This window comes from Anastrepha obliqua, chromosome 4 (genome assembly GCF_027943255.1).
Source record: "Anastrepha obliqua isolate idAnaObli1 chromosome 4, idAnaObli1_1.0, whole genome shotgun sequence".
Lineage (NCBI taxonomy): Eukaryota > Metazoa > Arthropoda > Insecta > Diptera > Tephritidae > Anastrepha > Anastrepha obliqua.
In genome coordinates, this window is record NC_072895.1 from 13,844,969 (window position 1) to 13,868,587 (window position 23,619).

General features: G+C 36.9%; 2 protein-coding genes across 2 annotated transcripts; one reads left to right on the forward strand and one right to left on the reverse strand.

The window, feature by feature from the left end:
• Nucleotides 1-1,423: 1,423 nt before the first annotated feature.
• LOC129243412 (uncharacterized) lies at nucleotides 1,424-8,170 on the reverse strand. Its single transcript, XM_054880388.1, has 5 exons — nucleotides 8,015-8,170; nucleotides 7,830-7,934; nucleotides 7,501-7,762; nucleotides 4,188-4,261; nucleotides 1,424-1,793 (listed from the first exon to the last, which is right to left on the reverse strand). Exons 1-5 carry the CDS (start codon nucleotides 8,033-8,035, stop codon nucleotides 1,524-1,526), a joined length of 732 nt encoding a protein of 243 aa, XP_054736363.1. The 5' UTR covers nucleotides 8,036-8,170; the 3' UTR covers nucleotides 1,424-1,523.
• Nucleotides 8,171-21,256: 13,086 nt separating this feature from the next.
• Nucleotides 21,257-22,994, forward strand: LOC129244545 (uncharacterized). The gene is made up of 3 exons (XM_054882232.1): nucleotides 21,257-22,086; nucleotides 22,146-22,322; nucleotides 22,386-22,994. Exons 1-3 carry the CDS (start codon nucleotides 21,454-21,456, stop codon nucleotides 22,869-22,871), a joined length of 1,296 nt encoding a protein of 431 aa, XP_054738207.1. The 5' UTR covers nucleotides 21,257-21,453; the 3' UTR covers nucleotides 22,872-22,994.
• The last annotated feature ends 625 nt before the right edge of the window (nucleotides 22,995-23,619 follow it).

Here is a 23,619-nt window from a genome sequence, read left to right on the forward strand (position 1 = left end):
GTAAGTATTTGACTATAATCCTAAAAGTTAATGGAATACCACTATGACACATAGAAAACATTTTTTCAAAGGGGTGTTTTTCGAAAATTATAAAAAAAATTGTTTTCAAAAATTTTGAAGAAATAAAGTAAAATAAAAAAATTTCGAAAGCATGAAATTTTTTCAAAACCAAATTTTCCTCAAAAAGATAAAAGAAATTTCTTCGAAAGGTTTTTTTCTAAAATTACAAAAAAAAAAAAAATTCAAAAATTTTAAACAAATAAAATAAAATAAAAATTTTTCAAGGGTATGAAATTTTTTCAAAACAAAATTTTCTGAAAACCAAACAAAATTAAAAAAAAATGGTGTTTTCAAAGCATTTCATATTCCACTATTAATAGAGAATACATTTTTTCGAGGGGGTGTTTTTCAAAGCGGAAAAAAATCTTTTTTAACAAATCAATTTAAACTTTTACAAAAGTATGAAATTTTTTCAAGAACAAAATTTTCTCAAAAACGTTAAGTTAAAAAAAATATTTAATTTTCAGCAATTAACTGAGAAGAAATTTGTTAGAGCGAAGTGTTTTTCAAAACTTCAAGAAACACTTTTTAACCAAAAAAATAAACCTTTTTTCAAAAACAACAGGAATGATAACATTGCCTAACAATTTCTGCACTTTTGCACAGTCTAAAGAGGCATTGATACAGAGTGTATTTCCAAACATAGTTCAACATTACAAAAACCATGATTGGCTCAGCGAAAGAGCAATTTTAGCTGGGAAAAATAAGGACGTCAATGATATAAATTCCGCTATTTTAGATCAAATACCTGGTGACATAGTTGCGTATAAGTCAATGGACACTATTACTGATCAAGATGAGGTCGTAAATTATCCAACTGAATTCTTAAACTCACTCGATTTGCCAGGCTTACCACCTCATAATTTACGATTAAAAATTGGAGCACCGATTATTATGCTGCGCAATAGTAATGTGCCCCGACTTTGCAACGGTACCAGACTCGCTGTGAAGAAGCTAATGGGTAACGTTATCGAAGCAACAATTTTGAAAGGGAAGTACAAAGGAGAAGACATTTTGATACCCTGAATTCCACTGATTCCGGCGGATTTACCATTCGATTTCAAACGTTTGCCGTTCCCTATTCGCCTTGCCTTCGCTATGAGAATTAATAAGGCGCAAGGACAGTCTCTACAAATGTGCGGTATTAATTTAGAATACCAAATTTTTTCTCATGGACAATTGTATGTAGCTTGCTCACGAGTTGGCAAACCATCGTCATTATTCACGCGAAAGATGAAAAAACCAAAAACGTTGTCTACCAAAAAGTGTTACAATAAAGTTCGAATGAAATTGTATCAAAGAATTTGCTTTGTTTCGTATTAATTTTATTCTCTTTCAGCAAATCATTGAATTTATCGTCTAGCGAAGCGGGCGAGGGTACGCTAGTATTTTATAAAATTTACTTATAAACGAAACGTGATTCAAGTTGGCCATTTTAACGACTTATTAACAGAGTAATTTTTTCAATAATATCCAAAACCGTAACCACCACCTTGACTGCCACCAAATCCTCCTTGGCCACCTCCTAATCCAACATGGCCAACACCACATCCTCCATGGCCACTACTAAATCCTCGATGCTGTCCGCCATAGCCACCACCAAATCCTCCATGCTGTCCGCCATGACCACCACCTCGACCACCGTGACTATAGTGGCCACCTTGACCGCCGCCATAGCCTCCGTAAACTTGTGGATGTGCCACTGCCAGCGCAACACATACAGCGAGGATTATCTAAAATTTAATTCAAAATGTAACAGGAAATTTTCAAAGAGATATTTGCTGTTTACCATAATTTTGACCATTTTTAGAGCGTGGAATGTTTCACTTGTTTAATTATTAAATCTTTCAATTGAAACTGAAAAAATTTTTGGTGGCCATGGTGCTTTTATAGAGCCGTAAGTGATTATTGAGGTGAATGGATTGTGGGTTATCACCAAATAAACAACAATAAGAAAAACGTGTAAGTAAATTTAAACTCGTGCACAAACAAATATTTCCTATAAATAATATAATTAATAACATAATTTTTATACCCTAAGCACAAATTTATATGTATGTATTTCGCAAACGTTATAATTTCAAACCAATGTCTTCTGAACTATCGTCGCATATAGTAGTGACTATGAAAAGACTTTGGATAAGGTACTGCAGACAAAACTATTTGACATTTTAAGGCAAATGGACATTAATCAAAAAGAAATATGGTGCATTTCCAACTTTTATTGGGGCCAAACTACGAACGTGAGACTACAAAATGATGTCACGAGTGATATTTCAATCAAAAGAGGAGTTCGCCAAGGATGTGTTTTATCGCCAATACTCTTTAGTTTATACTCGGAATATAAATAGATTTGAAGAAGCTTTGGCATCAATCAACTTAGGAATAAAAGTCAACGGCGAAATAATAAATAACATACGATTTGCCGATGACACCACAATAGGGGCTGACATAATTATTGATCTGCAATGTCTCCTTAAAGAAGTCAGCGGAAAAGGTCTGCAATACGGCCCTAGTATTAACGCCCAAAAACCAATTTCATGGTTGTTTCAAAAAACTCTCAACAAACCACCAAGCCAAACATTTATGTGTTTTATATGAGAATCCGATCCAAAGAGTATCCACATTTAAGTTGGATGTTGGCTTAGTGAAACATGGACAAATGACAGAGAAATTTGCTGTCGGATTGAAGCAGCGAGGGAAGCTTTCTTCAATTACAGGAAAGTTTTTTCCAATAAAAGCTTGAACATGAAATTACGTCCTCGGTACCTTAAATGTTACATTTGGTCTGTTCTGTTGTACCGTGCGGAGGCTTGAACACTAAAGGTTACGAGTATGAATAAATTAGAGGCGTTTGAGATGTGGCGCTATCGGCGGATGATGAAAATATCGTGGACAGACAAACTTAGTAACAAAGAAGTCTTAAATGGACAGATACCTGTAAAATTTCAAAAAAAAAAAAATGTTCTTTTTTCATAAAATGTTAATATAATCATTTAAGAATATGCCAAAAGATTTTTAGAACGTAAATTTAAGTATTTCTTGTATTATAGATCGGTAACCATGACGACTCTATTTTTTCCGTTCGAGCGCTGGGAAAGGTATAGTTACGTTGTATTCAAACTTTAGACGCGTTTTTCTCAAAACTATATTTTTCGAATTGGCGTACACGATAACTCGAAAAGTTATTGACCGATCTCCATAAAATGTTGCACACATCTTTTTCATGATATATGTATATTAATTTCTATGTGAATTTACAAGTTTTTGAAAATTTTTCGAAAAAATAATTTTAGCGAAGCAAACTTAGTAGAAAAATTCGCCGCAAAAGCATTTTTTAAAGTATTTTATTGCGCGATTTTTTTTTGATTTTTTTTTAATTCATATAGAAATTATGACATTAATAAACAAAAAAATGTTGGGTTTTTTGTATTCAGGTCACTGACGCCGATTGAGAAGCCCCGCTGCGTCTTCCCTGGAAGAATTGAGTGTATATCCGCCATTTTAAATAATTAAAATACAAAAAAAATTGTTTATATTATTTTAATGTATAAATAAACTGTATGCCAATTTTGAAAAAAATATGTTGACTTCTTCATTTTAAATAATTTTAATGAAAATCAGGGAAAATATGGCCGTTTACAGGTATCTGTCCCCTTAACGAAACTTAGAAAAGATAGAGAGCTGTTATTAACGATAAAGCGCCGCAAAACCGTATATTTTGGTCCTAAATATGAGTTGTTGCAACTGATTGTGTAAGGTAAAATCGAAGGCAAACGAGGAATTGGAAGGAAGCAAATGTCTTGGCTACGTAACATAAGAGAGTGGACACGATTAAGGACTACTGGGCAGTTGGTTGAAGCAGCCTGAAGCAGAGACAATTACCATAATATTATATCTAATATAATATTTTATAGCTTTGTTAAATGTAAAAAAGAAGAAAGAATTATTTATCACATTTGTATTAAAATTATGGAGCAATTTATTACTCTGAACGCTTACATTCTGTATTAAGAATTTGCAAATAAAGAAGAAGATAGTAGGTATAGACAATTACTGCTAAGATTCTGAATCTCGTTTAAAAAAATCCTAAGGCGACTGCTGAATTATGATCCATCTATATGTACCCTTACACGGCTCATAAATATCAGAATCCAGTATTGCGATCCAGATATTTCACCAAAGTCGGAAGCTGGAGGCTCTGGAATCGTATGTACGAGTAGAAGAATCAGTTTGACCATTCCCAGTTGCGTAGGTGCAAAACACGGAATCATCCTTCATAATGCAGTAAAATAAAAAGTAAATAATTGGCGCATACTCTTCTGTCAGGTGTTTAGCCGAGCTCTCCTCCTATTTGTAGTGTGTGTCTTGATGCTGTTCCACAAATGGAGGAGCGACTGCTAAAACTTTTCCTATCAATTGCTGTTTCATGCACGGAGACTCGAACCTACGCACTCTCAAATGGTAGTCACGCACCATCAATTCGGATTCGGCGGCCGCGGTATACGCGTTGGGTACAAAAATTTAAGCTTACAGAATTTTATAAGCATATTGTGCAATTCTGATATGCCGTCAAAATAAATAAATGTTTTTTTTATGATCAGGAAAACTCTCAGTATTATTGGTTTTATGCTAATTTTTTGAACCTCTTCTTCACCTCTTATTTATTTTTTTTTAATCTTGACCGTTCTTTATTATTTATAATATACATTTTAAACAATTCTGTGCAACAAAATTCAACTTGTTTGGAAATAACGAAGCTCTACCAAAAATGGTTGGTGCGTGACTACCATTCGGAAGGGCACAGGTTCGAAACAACGAGCATGATACACCAATTGATAGGAAAAGTTTTTTCTAATGGCGGTCGCCCCAATGGCAAACCTCCGAGTGTATTTCTGTCATAAAAAACTTCTGATAAAAAACAAACCATCTGCCGTTCGGAGTCGGCTTAAAACTGTAGGTCCCTCCATTTGGGGAAAAACGTCCAGACGCACACCACAAATAGGAGGAAGAGCTCGGCCAAATACTCAGCTCTGTCTTGTAGGGTAGTTAACCTTAGAAATCTGCTGTCGTGGTTTACACCATTGGACAATTTTCATTTACATCATACACCCATTAGATACATCGTATAAGCTAACACGCTCTATGTGCTTATGTTGATGATTAACGCATTATTAAGTCAATCACTACACCATTAACCGTTGACGGGGAGTCTTTCATTTTTCTATGCATTCGCTTGTCATATTGGAATATATTTTCTTTCCTAATCGGAATTATTACGAGTTTTATTAAAAGTAAGGGGGATTTTTAAAGAGCTATAGAAAAGTTTTTCAAAAAAAACACACGTAAAATTCAGAAAAATGCATGAAATTTTTATTTAAAACGATAGTACAGTCCATATAATTTAATATTTGAAGATTATTTCATGCAAATGTTGACCGCGACTGCGCTTCAAATGGTCCATCCGCTTAGTCCAATTTTGGCATACTCTTTCCAATGTTTCGGTCGGTATCTCACATATAAATGCTTTAATGTTGTCTTCCAATGCGTTAATTGAAGCAGGCTTGTCTGAATGGACAGGCTTTAACATAGCCCCACAAAAAATAATCTAAAGGCGTTATATCGCACGATCTGGGTGACCAATTGACAGGTCCCGAACGTGAAATAAAATGTTTACCGAACTCGCCTCTCAACAAGTCCATTGTTATGCGTGCTGTGTGGCATGTGGCACCGTCTTGCTGAAACCACATGATATGCAAGTCAAGCTCTTGCATTTTGGGCAAAAAAAAGTAGGATATCATTTCACGGTAGCGCTCACCATTCACAGTTACGTTACGATTCGCAGCAGCTTTGAAGAAGTACGGTCCAATGATACCTCCAGCCCATAAACCGCACCAAACTGTGACCTTTTCTGGATACATTGGTAGCTCTTGCAATTCTTCTGGCTGATCTTCACTCAACAGGCTGATCCTCACTCAAAATCGACAATTCTGCTTATTTACGTACCCATTGATCCAAAAATGAGCTTCGTCGCTGAACACAATTTTTCGACTTTAAACTTTCTTAACAGAACACGCATTTTTATAATAAAATTCAATGATTTGCAAGAGTTGTTCGTTTGTAAAACGATTCATGGTTAAATTATACACCAAACTGAAAATGTCTGACAGTGAAACAAAACACGAAACGTGCGTCAGCTGTTTAAACCAACTGTTTAAAAAGATAATAGTTAAAAAATCACCCGTTAATTGTATGCTAAATTTTTTATACAATAAATCGAAAATAAAGCGTGGACTCTCATATCATTATCATTTAAGGGTTAGGAAACTCGTAGGAATTTTGCTTTCATTTCTAGTGAGCAGAACTATCATAGTACTTTATAATAAACCTGCTCTGGGTGCCGGGTCATAGAGACATAGAAGGCAACTGCAAAGAAGAAGAACTAGCGGGATTGGGTACCATATTACCGATCCAAGCAGACAAAGCGAACATACCTATACCTTTAGCAACTTTAGTATGATGCTGTGGTCTCAGTCCCTGACCTGTGCAACTAGTATAATGACGTGACCAGAATGGAACATGGGCCGCACAAACCGATTGTCGAAACTAAACGGGAAGACATGAGAAATCTTCTCGGGGTCCTAACAGGGCATTGTCTGATTGGCAGGCATGCTAGTAGACTGAGAGCGCTCTATAACGACTATTGCAGAAGCTGTAACGACATTGAAGAAGAAGAGACTATAGAACACTTTCTATGCGGGTGCATGGCTCTGGATAGAAGAATTTTCAATATTTTAGGAAAAAGTTCCCTGAATAACTTGGCAGAAGTAGCCAATATAAAAATAACAAGCCTTATTAGATATATTAAAGCCACAGGTTGGTTCAATGAGGACAATGTAGAGTAGGGATAGGGGACAGCCCTGGTGGTATCACAATGGGCTTTCAGCAGGCCTAGGTGTATCAACCGCCAACCACTATACCTATCTACCTACCTAATGCGCTGGTGGTGTTCTTGCTGGGTTACTTGTTCCTATGTGAATGCAAATGTTGCATAGTTTAGGGCGCATTTTTAAGCGAAAAGAACTGTGCATTAAATTTGAAATTTACATATAAGAGCAGTTATTGTTGTTGTTGTTGTTGTAGCATCATAAATATTCCCCATACATATATGGGGAATGCTGCTGAAGTGACAGTCCTTTGCCGCATATAAATCCGGGTCGTTCCGGTTACGTAGAACCAACTGTCGTGTGAGCATTTAAGAGTCTTTTGAAATACTGTAACATCATTGTTTGCAGTTTAAATAAAAAATTTATTTGTTTTCATATGAAATACAGAATGCTTGATATAAGACTGAGTTGATTGCAACTAAAAACAGCAGTGTGATGAGTCAAATGAATCCTATAATACTGATAACTTTCACACATGTGCCACATCCTTAACCCCATACTGGATAGATGGGACGACGATAGTAGCCGCCGCCATAGCCACCAAATCCTCCATATCCACCATAACCATGATAGCCGCCATAGCCCCAACGTCCGCCATACCCATATCCGCCATAACCTCCGCCATGCCCATATAGACCACTGCCATAAATACCCGAATAATAGCCCAAGCCAAAGGTTTCCGAGCCCTTTAAATCAGCGTCTGCTTCGGCTGATGCCACAGCAACTGCACCGGCGCCACCAGCACCAATGGTTTCCTAAATGAAAGACAAAAATAATCAGCAAACAACAAACACTAGCGCATAAGCAGCAACAACAACGAACCGCATCAGCGTTGGCTAGCGCAGTAGCTTTAGCAGCAGCTTGAGGATAACCATTTACAAAGCAATATTGGCCAATGAGCAGCATAGTCCCGAAAATTAAAAAACACTGCCAAATCGAAAAAGAAAACAATTTGAATAAGTGCAAAAACAAATTTCTGTTTATTTTCCGTGCATTGACACGCGTACCTGTGCAGTGTGCATCCCCATGATTTATGTATCTGTAAGTCTTCTATTTACTCAGCGAATTAGCACTTAATTTTCGAAATAATTAACACTTTCGAGCCGCTGAACTTTGCTGGGCAGTTGGGCGTTCAAATTTCGTTCTAAAGTGTGTTGGTTACTTCTAAATTGCAATTGAAACTGAACTTGGCTGTGAACTGACGCATCTTTTATAGTAAATTGGCATATCGGGTGAGCCCGAATGCATGAGGATCAGAAATCAAATCGTGTAAAAAGCTGCGTTTTAGATTTTGTGGCTTGCTTTATTGACTGCATATTCTGCTATATACAGACACACATACATACTAGTAAATAAGGTGCGTTTCATAATCATAAGACACCCCTAATTTTTCAAAATATTTCAATTTCAATAGATTTCAGAGGAAAATAAAAATTTTACACATCGATTAAAGTAACAAAATTGATCTGTTTCATTATCGAATTTAGAACTTTTTTTATACATAAAGAAAATTTTTAGCAAAAACGTATTCCCTGGCGTTTCAAAATTATAACACACTGTTTAATTTAAGTGATGGTTTAACAAAATTATGCTTTTTTCGAATTTTTCTCCTATCGTCTAGAATATTTTAGTATTCTATGGAAGCACCATTTGCTTTAGCGACACAAAATAACCTTTTTTTCGTCGATTCTGCCAACTTTTTAAGTAAATTTACATTTAGTCAGCCCATTCTGCTTTAATTGCCGCTCGTTCAGCTCGTCGGTGCGGTCAAATTGCCGATTGTTGGCGTAAACTTTTCTGACTAATAAAGGGTGGTAAAATTTCAAGGGCCGATGTTGAATGTGAACGTTGGACTTCTTTCTTTGAGGTTATTTGAAAGAAAAGGTGTACGTCGAAAAGCCAGCAACAATTTAAGAGCTAAAGGATGAGATAATTCGGCACATTAACGGCATAGAACCTCAATTATGCCTCAGCGTCATCGAAAATTTGGATCATCGGTTGGAGGTGTGCCGCCGAGGTCGTGCCGGCTATTTGGCCAATATTTTGTTCCATATGTAATTCAGCCATACCAATATTGTCATAATAAAGAGAAATGACAATAATTTCCTAAAAAAATTGTATTTTATTCAAAATCAACACCGGCCCTTGAAACTTAACCACCCTTTATACGCCAAAAGTTTTCTATTGAGTTTAGATCCGGAGAACACGCCAGCCAGTCCATAGTTTCTATGGAAAAATCGGTCAAATACTGCCTTGTTTCCCTGCTCACGTGGATTCGGGCGCTGTCTTGCTGAAGAAGGAGGAACACTTCCCGATTATCCGGAATAAAAGGATAGAAACTACTTTCCAAAACGTTTTTGTAGTCCCCACTATTCATTCGCGATGATGTAAACTGTATATCAAGAGTTGCTTTCGCTGTAAATGCATCCCAAACCTTAACAGAACCTCGAACCAAAGTTGCGCTTGGAAAATAAGAGAGGACTCTTGCGCAAATCTCTCCAATAATTTAAAAAACCATCGGGTCCATCAAGGTTTCATTTTTTTCATCCGGAAATATAACCCTTTTAAAAAATAATATGAAATTCAGCAACATTCGAAATATTCCAAATATCTTACTGTGACCCAGTTGGTGTCTAGATGTTTTTCTGCAAACTAAAGACGCGCCAAATTTCCCTAAAATACCTTCGAATCGCAGATTGTAGATGGAGAAACAAGACGAAATGCAAAATCAGCAGGACGTTATGACCCACCTACAACCTCAAGCAATCGTCGACATTGATAAACATGAAACGACGGGACGCCTGTAGACTAACGGCAGTCATAACTGGCTTCTGGTGTATCGGAGAACAAGCCGCCAAAATGGGTATCCCTCACAATAAATACTGTCATAGTTGTAAACAACCGGAGAATAAGGAAACAATCTTCCATTTCCTCTGTGAATGCCCTACCCTATGGAAGGACAGAATGTTAATCCTGGGCAAACCGCTGTTGGAGAGTCTCGAGCAACTGTCTGGCTTAGACGTCAACAGCCTAATAAGGCTCCTACACCGCACAGACTGGATATAGTCTTGCTGTAAATAACTGTTAAACAATTTGGTAAGGAGGATGTGGCAACAAAATGGTGCGGAAGCGCTAGTTGGATTCTGGATGAATCACCACTCTAACCAACCAACCAACCAAGACGCGCCACCTTGAGCCGTGGCAAAAATTAGGGTCCCTTTCTTATTTTTGATACTTTTAAATGGCTGCACCTCTGTAATGTGCGCCAAACTGTTGTTTTTCAAATCTTATTTTGAACCACAGCGGCCAAATTGGCGCAAGACTGAGTTGAGTTAGAAGATTTTCTTATGATTGCTCGCTGCTCTCGACTTGATAGTGATAATTTTCTTCCAACGGGCTTCGAAATGTTGCAATTCTCAGGACTCCGTAAAAAATTCCGGATAACACAATGACTTTTGCTGTTTTTTTTTCATTTAATTTGATTGACAAGCCATAAATCCTTGTAGGCCAAAATTTTTCCACGCTCCTCTTGCGATAATATTGAACCTCTCGGCATTTTAGGTTAAATTGAAAAAAAAAAATTGTATTGTAATTAAAGTCATCCAAAACAACAATCAGCACCTTCTATCTCTTCAGAGATAGTCCACAAATACTCAACCCTACCCACCCCTCTCCTTTTCGTCCTATCGTTTCTTCCTTCACCTCTTTTTCCGCTCTTGCAATGGAATCAACCAAACTTCTTTCGTTCAAGTAGGCCCACTCTCTAGGCAACCAATACTACCTAACTTAACCATTATCATTATGAAACGCCGAAAAGACTAGCAAAAGTGCAGCTTCTTGGAAAAAGATAACGGTTCTACAAAATAGAGTGAGCTTTCGCACCAGAAACAATTGATGGAAGTCTTAAGTCTATAACTGTTAAAATGACGCCAAATAAAAGCTACTCCGCAAAGTAAAAGCGAGCTTATGATAGTTCAAAAATTGTATACCAAAGGTGTCTTATGGTTATGAAACGCACCTTATGAACAAGAATTAACATGCGAGTGTACACTTGTAACGTATTTTCGTTGGGGGATTTTTTAAGCCACATACCTACATTTTTTCAACTCTTAATCGAAAAGGAACGAAGAAACCATTCTAGCTGCATATTTGATTGCGCTTTCAGCGTTCATCTTCAGATTCCATATCTAGGCTTGCAAAAGCCATTATTGTTGCAGTGGCAGTGACTGTTGAAACTATTGGAGCTAAGCAAAGGCAAGGTTGTTGTAAAGGGTTTTTCACTAGGGATGTAATATAGCTTTTGAAGAGCATATTGAGAAAATGCTTAGCCATTCAAGTGATCAAGAGGCTCCACTGCTTGAGCTGATTTGATCATTTGGGGTAGGATCAGAGGGAAATTCATACCTGACGGGGACGTAAAGGCGTAATTTGGTTTATTTTAAACTGAGTCATTTATATACAGTGGTTACACAATTTATTCGTACACTCACAGTTTATAAACTGATACACCTGATACTTAGCACGATTCATACAAAAAAACAAAATTTGGATATATTCGTAAAAAATAACGCATTTTTATTCAATATTTAAGGAACAAAAACTTCCAAATTCATTTCTGGAATTAGCGAACTTAAGGCAATTACGAAATAAGGCACAATTTTATGCAAAAATATTATTCGTACGTAGCCATATAAAGAATATTTTATTAAAAAAATAATAATACACCATTAATACTCTTAAATATTTAACCAAAACACTTATAAAGGGTGTTTTTTTAGAGGTTAGGTTTTCAATGTGAAATAAAACGTATATAATTTAATGTTATGGCCAAGAATTTAGCTTTATTATAAAGATAAGGGTTTGCCATTATGTTTTAAAAATGATTTCGGACAAGTGGCCGCCGCGGCTGGCTCGAATAAATTCCAGCCGAGAGGCCCAACTTTCGACCACTTTTTGCAGCAATTGGGGCCGTATGTCAGCAATAACGCGCCGAATATTCTCTTCCAAGACGTCAATCGTCTCGGGCTTATCTGCGTAGACAAGCGACTTCACATAGCCCCAGAAGAAATAGTCTAGCGGTGTTATATCGCACGATCTTGGAGACCACGCCACAGGTCCACGGAGCGAGATAATGCGCTCACCAAAAGTTTCCTTCAATAAATCGATTGTTGCGTTGGCTGTATGGCATGTAGCGCCGTCTTGTTGGAACCAAAGGTCGTCCACATCAACATCGTCCAATTCAGGCACGAAAAAGTCATTAATCATGGCTCTATAGCGCTCTCCATTGACTGTAACATTATGGCCGGCTTCATTTTTAAAGAAATATGGACCAATGATTCCCTCTGCCCATAGAGCACACCAAACAGTGACTTTTTGAGGTTGTAACGGCGTCTCAGCAATGGCTTGTGGATTATGTTCACTCCAAATGCGACAATTTTGCTTATTGACATACCCATTCAACCAAAAGTGAGCTTCATCGCTGAACAAAATTTTCTTGTGAAAATCGGGATCGGTGGCCATCTCGTTTTGGGCCCATTCACCGAACGTGCGACGCGCGTGTTCAGGTGTAAGTCTATTCATTATGAAATGGCAAACCAAACTGAGCATAAATCAAGTAACAGCTGTCAAAAAGACCATCTACGAAAAAAGTAGATACGAACATTTTTCAAAGCTGCTTTGTTCCTGTAAAATTAGTATGCGGCCAAAACATGGAAAAGACTATATGGGAAAATCCAACACCATCTTCTCCTCGATTTTGTCGGCCTATAAGATTTAAATTTATCAAAGAGACTACTGATGTAACGGAGCAAGAAATTAATCACGTCAATAATCAGATAAACAGTCTGGTTGCAACAGAATTTGACTTGATTGGCAAACATTATTCAGTGAAACACGAATTTATAATGATAATGGTTGACGGAAAGGTCTGTAATGCTGCCACAGGAACCACATCAACCAGTCGCTGCTACTTTTGCGGCACAACCTCAAAGGATTTCAACAATTTGGATAAAACAATAGATGTTAATTTCGAGGCTATTCAATTCGGCCTTTCGGTACTACATGACAGGATAAGAATATTTCAGAGCATTCTCCATTTGGCTTATAAGTTGCCAGTAAAAAAATGTAGAGCAGAAACTGAAAAAAGCCTCGAGAAAGAGAGAAAACAAGAGATTCAGGACAGGTTTCGCCAAGAAACGGGATTGTTAATAGATATGCCAAAGGCGAATTTCGGTAATACCAATGACGGTAACACAAGCCGAAGATTTTTCGACAATCCTCAATTAGCATCCGATATAACAGGCATCAGCTACGAATTAATATATAGACTGAAAGTTATTCTAGAAACAATTTCTAGTGGTCATAAAATTAATCCTGAAAAATATGATATTTATGCAACAGAAACTGCTCGATTATATGTGGATCTTTATCCGTGGCATCCCATGATACCCACAATGCACAAAATACTTATTCATGGAGCTGTTATAATAAAGAGTGCTTTGTTACCAATTGGCCAGCTCTCTGAAGAGGCTGCAGAAGCCCGAAATAAGCATTTCCGCTCTTACCGGCTAGATTTTGCCCGAAAATTTACAAGAGAAAATTGCAACAGGGATAGTTTTAACCGCCTCCTTTTAAGTTCGGACCCTTTAATGAGCTCTAGGAGGCAAATAAAAAGAAGAAAGTCCCAATCATTTCTGCCAGAAACCTTGGAAATGCTCATGCCTGCCGATCCAAACCTAGAATTTTCTTCACGTAGCGATGAAGAAAATCTAGATAATACCATTTGATTGGATGCTTTTTTTAATTGTTTATATTTTTTTATGTTTGATCTTGTAAATCTTTCTTCATTTTCATATTATATTTCATTCAATAAATGTTTTAAGTTCATTATTTTAGTTGGTTTTATTCAGAAACATCCATTAGCACACGTTAAACCCAAAAAATACTTTTGGCCCCTTAGATTGTTCAAATACCCCTATGTGCGTCGGTGAGTGTGCGCACTATCAGTCTCTCAGTGTCCCTGCCAACGAATATGCTGAAAGAATAATTGAAGACTCCCAATGCGGATTTCGTAGAGGCAAGTCTACAATCGACCAATGTTTTGTTCTTAGCCACATGCTTGAAAAACACTATGAATACGGGCTAGATGTTCACTGCCTGTTCATTGATTTCAAACAAGCCTTCGACAGTGTTAAAAGAGATAGGATCCAGCAAAAAATTGCTTGTTCTTGGAATACCTGCCAAACTAATAAGGCTCGTTAGCGCAACGCTCACAAATGCACAAGCAAAAGTGATCATTCAAAGGAAACGCACAGAGTCGTTCCCTATTGAAACAGGTGTAAACAGGTGATGCCTTATCAACAGTCATATTCAATTTGATGCTACACTTTGTCGTAAGGGAAGTCAACAAAGGTGGTACCTTGATAACTAAAACAACACAAATATGTGCGTATGCAGATGGCATCGCTACTCTCTCAAAAAATAGGAATGACTTTAATGAAATTTTCTTAAAAATTAACAAAATTGCGAACGATATTGGCCTTTTTGTAAACGAGGGCAAAACCAAATACCTGTTGCAATCGAGGCGGCCTGCACAGATGCCAAATTTCCATGTGGGAGCCTATACTTTTGAAGCAGTGCAGCATTTTAAGTACCTAGGAGTTATGTTCGCAGGTATCGGTGATTCAACTTCCGCCGTCAGGGATCGCATCAACGCCGCTAACAAAGCGTATTACGCCCACCTTAACTTGTTCAAGTCCCGACTTTTGTCTAAAGCTACAAAGTTCACTATGTACAAGACTCTTATTCGACCAATCCTAACATATGGTTGTGAGGTATGGACTCTTAAGGTTGATGATTGTGCTCAGATTGCTCACATGGAAAGAAAATTTTAAAAAATATCTTTGACCCAATAAGAATGGATGATGGTACCTATAGAATCCGATTGAACTCTGAACTGAACGATCTAACTCAGAACGAGACAGCTGTGCGTTTTGTTAAAGCGCAGCGCGTAAGATGGCGGCTAGGTCATGTGATCCGTATGCCTGTTGACTGTACCGTGAAGAAAGCCTTGACAGGAAAGCTAATCTGTGTGAAGGCCAAAGGCAGACCGAGGAACCGTTAGATAGACGCAGTGGAACACGATCTTAAGAAGCTGGGAATATGTAACAACGAAGCCACAGCTCAAGATAGACCGCTTTGGAGGAGCATTTTGAAGGAAGCTTTGACGCACCCCGCGTTCTAGCGCTATGAAAGAAGAAGAAGCGTCCCTGCCAGAGGAACCAGCAGGCTTTTTTATATATTTTATCCTGCGCACGATGGTTAAGCGATCTAGAGATGATGCGTTAGATAGTGACTGTTCTGACGAATATTACTTTGAATCTGATAAGACGGAAGATGACGGCAATACTTCGTCAAGTGGAAGTGAAATCCGTGCAGTAGGAATCCACATAGGCATTTCAATATTAGCAGTGATAGCAGTTTGTTTATAATTAATTTTTGATTTTATGAAATTTTTTTCTTGTGTTAAATAAAGAGCCTTAGTTTTTATAACATTCAATGTATTTATTTCCTTTACTGCGCACTCCAATACTTCTCGTCCTCAGCAACGCTCGTCCGTTGAACGGTACCGTCCACAAAGAGTTAAGATTGGAAATTGAACTCTCGACCACGAATTCGAAATTTCGCAAGTAATTTTTCCAAAAGTTTCGCAATCCTGAAAATCATCATGTTAAAAATATAGACCTTGAATGAAATGTTCTCATTGCCACATACTATTCCAAATAAAATTAATTCGTGCATTTGTATGTAGCACCAAATTGTAAGCCCCTATTGAAAACCCCACTATTTGCGCGGCTTTTTTACGTAGAGTCATAAAACGAATACCCAAATGCTTATACATATACATATACGTATGTATGTAGTGTGTGTAAGTATGTATATGCAGATCTACTAAGGTCGTCATATGAGCTTACATAAATAAGCAGATGAGTCAGGCAGGATGCGAGTATACTAAATGTGCTTACATACATATATGACTCGTTTTTCAAGTTTAAATTTAATACGCCCTTATTATTGTAGTAGTACAGAGTATTTTATAGTATTAAGGTCTCGCAGGTACACGTGATGATTTTACAGTATTCGAACATGCAACAGGCGTGTTGAATGTGCGCCTTCAAAGGATCATAGGCATACTTATCACACGAATACTCCACATATCCCGAAACTGCGGTCGTCTCAGTTAGGCTAAGTTTTGCGTGACTACCATTCGGTTGATCTTGGGTTTGAAGAGCAAACAATAAAATGCTCACAAAGAGAGAGAGAGGAAGATCCCCCGTTCAATGCCTATCAAAATCATAGTGATCTAAGTAAGCTACGTATATTTATTATTATTATTATAATTTATTAACAAAATTATATAAATTAACTTGCTCTTGCTATTCAGCTCTTCTTAATTTTATTATTATTTATTAGAATAATATAAAATATTACACTAACTTAAAAACAAAAAGGAGCACATTTGCTGCTTGGGCCTTCGGCCAAGCTCTTCTTATATAAATATAATGCCTATCATTTTTGATGTGATAACGTCTTATAATTCGATTTAGCCGGCTGCACGCACGAAAAAGTGTGTCGTTACCTTGCTCATTTGTCGTTACCTTGAATGAACTGCAAGCGAAAGCGCGGAACGAACAAAGCAAACGAACGGCAACGTTCGACATCTTGCTCTCTCCTACTTAAGTGAGCGTATACGTGTATGTATATGCGCATATATACATATATAAATTCACGTATTTGTATTTGCATATGCCTTCTTATTGATTATTATTAATTTGATTTACTTGAAGAATTTAAAATAAAACCAAGTTTGTTAATAATACCTGTTGTTTTAATGTTATTATTATTAATTTTTTTATTATATATGAAGGAAAAAATGTATGGTAATATTTACCATATACCTTATAAGATATGTTGTATACTAATATATGTATATAAACATGCATATACATATACAATTTCGCGCAATTTTCAAAAAGAACAAATCTATATGTAACGATGCATACAAATCATATGGACATATCAAATATACGAACCTATTCCGTACGCAAGCAAATGTAAGCTAATGTGCTTGCACTGCAAGCGAGAGCGCGGAACGAACGACAAAGAGCACAATCGGCCCCCGCGTTCGGCAACGTTCGACATCTGGCTCTGTCCTACTTGAGTGAGCATATATATGTATGTATATGCGCATATGTAGGTATATAAATTCACATACTTGTATTTGCATATGCCTTCTTCCTGTGTGCATGGTAATGAACCATTTCTCTGTTGAGAATAGGACGATGATAGAAAAAGTAGGAAATGAAAGGGAGTGTTTCGAGTGTAAAGTGTCTTGAAAAAGGCAAATCGACGATGATGCCTCTTAGTGTTGTTGACTTATTAACGTCTGATGCACAATCGAAATTGAAAATATCTTTCATGAATTTGATAAATGTTTCGTCATTTTTTACGTTTGTGTAAATGTAACTTCACCTATTCCATTGCAATTCCATTTACCTCCTCCTCTATATCCATACAAAATATCTATCAAACAAATAAAATTAAAATTTTGTTTTGAAAATTGCAACCATTCCATTAATATTTTCTTATGACGTTGTCACGTTAAACTATCCTCAGTAAACCGACTTTACAGACAACCTCTTTTTTTATACTAATTTTAGATTGTTGCTTTCACAATTTTGATAAAGTTGTTGATTGAAATTATGTTCACTTCATTGGGAATCTTGAGAAGTTCAATCCAATTGTGTTTGAGAAGACGGTTTGTGGTTTCTTCGAGAGCAGTGCATTCAGAAAAAATGTGCTTCAGAGTCAAAATATGTGGACGAAGCGGGCAAGTTGGTGGTTTATTGCCTGTTAGAAGGTGTTGATGGGTGCAAAGACTGTGACCTAGGCAGAGTCTTATGAACGTTTGAATGAGCTTTTTTGAAACATTTGTTGGATAATAAAGGCGTCGTGAGTTCTCGATTTATGGCTGTGTAATGGTGGTTGAAATTAAACCAATTCTGTACTGGGATACGGTACACTAGACAGGGCTAGTTTACTGCGGCGGCAGCCCTTAGTCGGGAAAAACCCGAGTCATTCCGGTAACGTAGAACCGGCTGCCATGGGAATGCAATTCTGTACTCTTACGTTTCGGATGTGGTTTAGTATAAATCGTCTGGCTTCTACTTTTGCGACTGTGTTCTTTGTTGTTACAGGTGTTGAGTTCGTCGATTTTGCGACACCTAAGCTATGTATAAAATCGTGCAAAACTATAGCCTAGACAGACGGCGGCGTTAATCGGGATTACCGGTGCAGTTAAGTCTGATTAAAATTGTAGTGTGACAGGCGGTTATTAGACGGACTAGTGAACAGCTGATTTGTTTATTGGATAGTTTTGTCAGTAAAAGTTGACACGCAGGCTACAAATGTGGGTAGTAGCTGTCCTGATACCAAAAAATAATTATTTACATATTATATAATATTAAAAAAAATTTAAATTGAAATTTCTGAAGGTGCTCAGAAATTTGATAATTTCGAACGTGTTAATAGCCCCTTAAGGGTTAAAAGGCCGAAAAAAGCGAATTTTCCAGAATTTTTTCTGAGAAAACTTTTAAATTTATTGATCTAAAAATTGTTATTTATCTTTTCACTGTATTTTAAGACTTAGTATTAGTAAAAATATTTATTTGGAAAGGAGCTACAGCTGATATCCGAGAGCTCTTCTCAAAAAAGCCGTTTGGCCGTGACCACTATATCTCTGAACTGGATCCTCTGAAATTAAAAACCCAAGCAGATTTCGTTAAGGGGGTGGTAGGGTTTAGCGCTAAAAAAAAACACTTTTTTTTTGAATTTTTTACAGAAATATGGCTTAAGATACTTTAATAAAATCAGTTGCATGTTATTGTACATCTTTTCAATAAGTTTTTAAAAAATATTAATAATAAAATATTGACAAATAAGCCCATGACAGAGTTTTTTTGGAGATATGTTTTTCGAGAGGTGCTCTGCGGTGCCAATCGGCATTCGTCGTAGAATCATCTGAAACTAAAAAAGTCGAATTTTTCAGTTAAAGTATGACGTAATTGCCAAGCATCTATCGATGCTCCGCATTCGAAGTAGAGTGCCTACAAAGGCTATAACTTTGAGAGTTCTGCTCCGATCCACTTAAAATTTTGACACAACATTCTTGAAATGATTTACTATAAGATGAGTGAAGAAAAAAAATTTCGATTTTGTGACCCTACCCCCCCTTAAAGTAATGTTAAATCTAGTAATTCATCGAAGGAATAAGCAAAATAAATTATTTTGACAAAATGGCGGCTTCTCAAACAAAAAAAAAAGAAATCGATTTATAACTAAAATGTCGGCCTTAAATTCTTTATAAAAAAATTTTCATCGGTGAGAAAAAATCTTCGATTAATTACTAAAAAATATATTTAATAAGCTCGTACTAAAATTTGAGACTAATCGGTTCAGCTGTTTTCGAGTAATATTGGTCACCGACTTTGAAAACAACATTTTAAGAAAAACGCGTTTAAAGTTTAAAAAGCACTTAACAAGCACTCTAAAACGACTTTTCATATTTGCCTGTTACTTCGAAAATATTCACCGGGACGATATTAAATTTTCTGTGTGTATTCCTAAATAAAGGGTGGTTAAGTTTCAAGGGCCGGTGTTGATTTTGAATAAAATACAATTTTTGCAGGAAATTATTATAATTTCTCCTTATTATGACAATATTGGTATGGTTCAATTACATATAGAACAAAATATCGGCCAAAAGGCCGCCACGGCCTCGGCGGCACGCCTCCATCCGATGATCCAAATTTTCGATGACGCTAAGGCATGTTTGAGGGTCTATGCCGCACCAAACAGTCACTCTTTGTGGGTACATTGGTTTTTCGGCAATCATTCTTGGATTATCATTCGCCCAAAGGCGACAATTCTGCTTATTGACGAATGCACTGAGGTGAAAATGTGCCTCATCACTGAAGGCAAAGTGCGCGATTTGCATTTTGATTAGAACGCCCGTTTTCATAATAAGCCTGAATAACTTTAACGCATTGTTCGATTGTGTAACTTTCCATGGTTCAAATTGAGTTAGTCTAAAATTGGAAAATGTCAAATGAAGTGCAGAAAAAAACTTTACGTTTAGGTGTGGTTCCCATTCAAAATCGGCCCTTGAAATTTTACCGCCCTTTATATGTACATAAAAACTATTAAAAAATCGATTTTTTGAAAATTCTAACTGTATGTTACCCCTTAATGCAAACTAGTCCAATCTTCCTGGTGCTTCTTTTTAAAATTTTCATTATTTTTCTTTAACAATGAATATTAACTGCCATTTTTCAGCAATTCTGTCATCGAAAATTCCCCTAATCCGCTTAAATTATGAGAATTAAGTCAAATGGTCAATCCGCATTCGTTGCACTTAATTTCCTTTGATAGTTCCGAACTAAGTTGTTAATCCCGATTAACGCCACCGTCTGTCTAGGCTATTAGACAACTAAACTATATTATATTTAATTGTCAATTTCGTTATCGTATGCGTCGTTACTTCGCAATTTTACGTATACTATTTTGTTTTTGTAAATCCAACGAAAACGGCTAATCGCCAAGTCCTTATTACTCCTCAAAAAATATTTAAGATATATATGTACAGGGTCCTTCTCTCCATAGTCAAAGCAATAGGTGGTCATATCGAGCAAAAGTAAAGTGATTCTTAATTTTGTATTATTTTCACACATTTTTTACGTTGAATTGAATAAAAGTAGTTTTCTAAACTGAATTTGTGGAATTTTTAATTGGTTACACTTCGAGTGCAGGACCCTGTAGATGAAAATGAACAAATCGATAGGTGTGTTAGTTTTTGTAAAACTGATACAAATGATTTAATTTAATTTAATTAACCTACAAGAATTTTATTCTGTAAACCCTAAATAAATAAATAAGAATTTTTCACAATTTTATTTGGTTGGGAATAATTAAAATATAGTGATCAAAATAAACGCTCATAAATTAATTATATCATAACCAAATTGATCGCTATGAATTTGAATTTTTCAAAATGAAATCTAATTAATTTCAGCCCCGCCCTGTGTTTTAGATGCTGGGTTATTTACACCGACTGGAAAAAGTGATGTTGGTATTGGGTTTTCGCTGCTGTAGCTAACTGACAGTTTCACCAAAATGGTGGCAGCACAGTTGAACGCAATTGCGATTAGTGGTGGTTATGATTGGTGTGACTGGTATTATTGTTGTTATTGGTTGTTTGGCAACAGTCAACGAAAAGGAAAGAAGAAAACGAAAGTTGGTGGAAACAATAAATGATTTTTTTCCGCTTTGGTGTTGAGGCCGATGAATCTGAAGATTTTATTTAGGGTGGAGTGAAAACTTTTTGTGAAGAATGAAATCGAAGCGCTACAAAAGTGAACCGCAAGCAGAAGATGCTAGTAGGACTTTGCTTGCCTTTGAAAATGGTGATAATGAAGCCGCGGAGTTCAATGAAAGCGCCGAAAACTGTGAGCTGCAGTCGCCACAAGCCCAAACACGATGGACACCAGAGTGTACGCGAGTTATGTTACAGTTACGCTTTGAGCGCCAACTGGAATTTCAACAACGAATACGCCAAAAAAAGGAACTTTGGTCTGAGATTGCGACTGAAATGAGGCGACAAGGATTATGTGATTTTTCGTTAACAGCAGAGGTTTGCGATCTAAAATATCGCAACATGTTACAGACATACAAGAAGAATCGAATAAAAGAAGATAGTGGCATGCAGTCGCTGATAGCGTGGGAATATTATGAGCTCTTTAAGGATGCGCTGACAGCGGCTGATGAACTGGATGCTGCTCAAGAGGGACAAGAACGTGTTGTGCCATCATTGTTGTGTGAGTCAGTGTGTGAAGCCGGAAACGAGGATGAAACATGGTCAGCAGCCAATGAATTAGGTTGCAAGCAAACGGCAGTGGAATTATCTTTGAATGCACCACAAGAATCAATAGACATGGAGGCGGACGAGGTCAAATCTGTTACAAATGTGGGTAATTTTAATATTAGTGTAAACGATCAAATATATAATTAAAATATAATTTCTAGATTAAGCCTGCAGCTGTCAGCAACCGAAAGAGAAGTAGAAGGTGCGCCATGAAAACCGAATCGATGAGTCCACCACCGATAGGTCAAATCACTTTAAGTGTACCTACTGAAGAAGAAGCCACAATTACTGAAAATTCGAAGCAGGAAAGCTTTTCACACGCCCCCCTAAATGAAACGGTAACAAACAAAAAAAAATTGCTCCACTATTAATAGCTCAATAATCATAGTATAATATTTTAGCAACCGCAACTGCTCAACGCAAGGTCATGTCATTCTGCGCGCCCTCAACGAAAGCGTGCCTGTCCGTCCTTTATCGCAACAATACCACACACGGTAACTATCGAAGCTGGATCTGTGGGTGTAGATGCACAAAACGAATCTACTTTGACCGCCATACCAAACGAGCCAATTATTTCTTCAACCTCCGCTGCAACAATACCAATTCCAACAATAATGCAAGCACCAACAATACAACCACAACCGCCACAGATTGCAGCACCTCTAAGCCAAACGCCAGTTACCATAGTTCATCCAAATCATTTGCAAACTATACCAATTGGTTTAGCAGCTTCGGAAATGCGTGAATGTCAGGTGTTTGGCGAAAGTATTGGACTGCAATTGGCGCATGTAAGAGAGCCGCATGTGCGAGCGATGTTGCAATTTAAAATACAAGAACTACTTTACTTGGCGAAAACTGGTAAACTTGTAGAAACTGTTCGCGTTTGAAACTTCATTTTGGCAATGATGAGAGACCTTTCTATAACTAATTCTAGATATTCTTCGTGCTTTTAGGTATAATGTATTTCTAAGTGATGTCTGAAATTAAATTACATTAAAATTTAAATATGTAATAATAATTTCCATAAGGTTCAATTGGGAAAAGTAGATGGTACTTACAAAACTAGACTTGAAAATTTCACCCATGAGAGCAGGGGTCATGATAGGGGTTTTCTAAAACTATCCGGACTTATATAAGGTCAAGGAGACTAACTTCGGCACTATACTTAAAAATCTCTCGCATGAGAGCATTGGTCACTCTTTCAAAACTATCCGGGCTTATATAATGTCAAGGATTCTTACTTCGTCCCTGTGCTCAAGATTTGTTACCGAGTATTGTTACAAAAACAGTAAAATTCTGGATTTGTTATATTCAAGGCGCATTCACTAAAGTTGGTGGCACTAGAACAACAACACTGTGCTGCACGTTTGATTGTCAAAGCAAAGTATTGAGGAACTAGAAAACAAAAAATCAATTCGCCTTAATTCACTCTGAGCTGATAGCCGCATGGACACGGCGAAAGGAAAAAAAACAAATCAGCTGATTCGCCTTGGTTATATTATGAAAATTTGCTTTTAATGATATTTTGACAGCTATTCTATAAACAAAAAATAATAACTTGTGAAAAAAATATGTACACAAGCGTTGAACGGTATGAACCCACACTACCAGTATTCAGAAATGACGGTGATTATA

What these genes read in the sequence shown, in the direction of transcription:
- LOC129243412 (XM_054880388.1), bottom strand. Translation starts at nt 8,035, where the DNA reads ATGGGGATGCACACTGCACAG. An exon ending in TGGGGATGCACACTGCACAG is followed by an intron (nt 7,935 to 8,014) that starts GTACGCGTGTCA and finishes TCGATTTGGCAG; the next exon opens with TGTTTTTTAATTTTCGGGAC. An exon ending in CGCTAGCCAACGCTGATGCG is followed by an intron (nt 7,763 to 7,829) that starts GTTCGTTGTTGT and finishes TCTTTCATTTAG; the next exon opens with GAAACCATTGGTGCTGGTGG.
- LOC129244545 (XM_054882232.1), top strand. Translation starts at nt 21,454, where the DNA reads ATGAAATCGAAGCGCTACAAAAGTGAACCGCAAGCAGAAGATGCTAGT. An exon ending in AGGTCAAATCTGTTACAAAT is followed by an intron (nt 22,087 to 22,145) that starts GTGGGTAATTTT and finishes TATAATTTCTAG; the next exon opens with ATTAAGCCTGCAGCTGTCAG. An exon ending in ACGCCCCCCTAAATGAAACG is followed by an intron (nt 22,323 to 22,385) that starts GTAACAAACAAA and finishes ATAATATTTTAG; the next exon opens with CAACCGCAACTGCTCAACGC.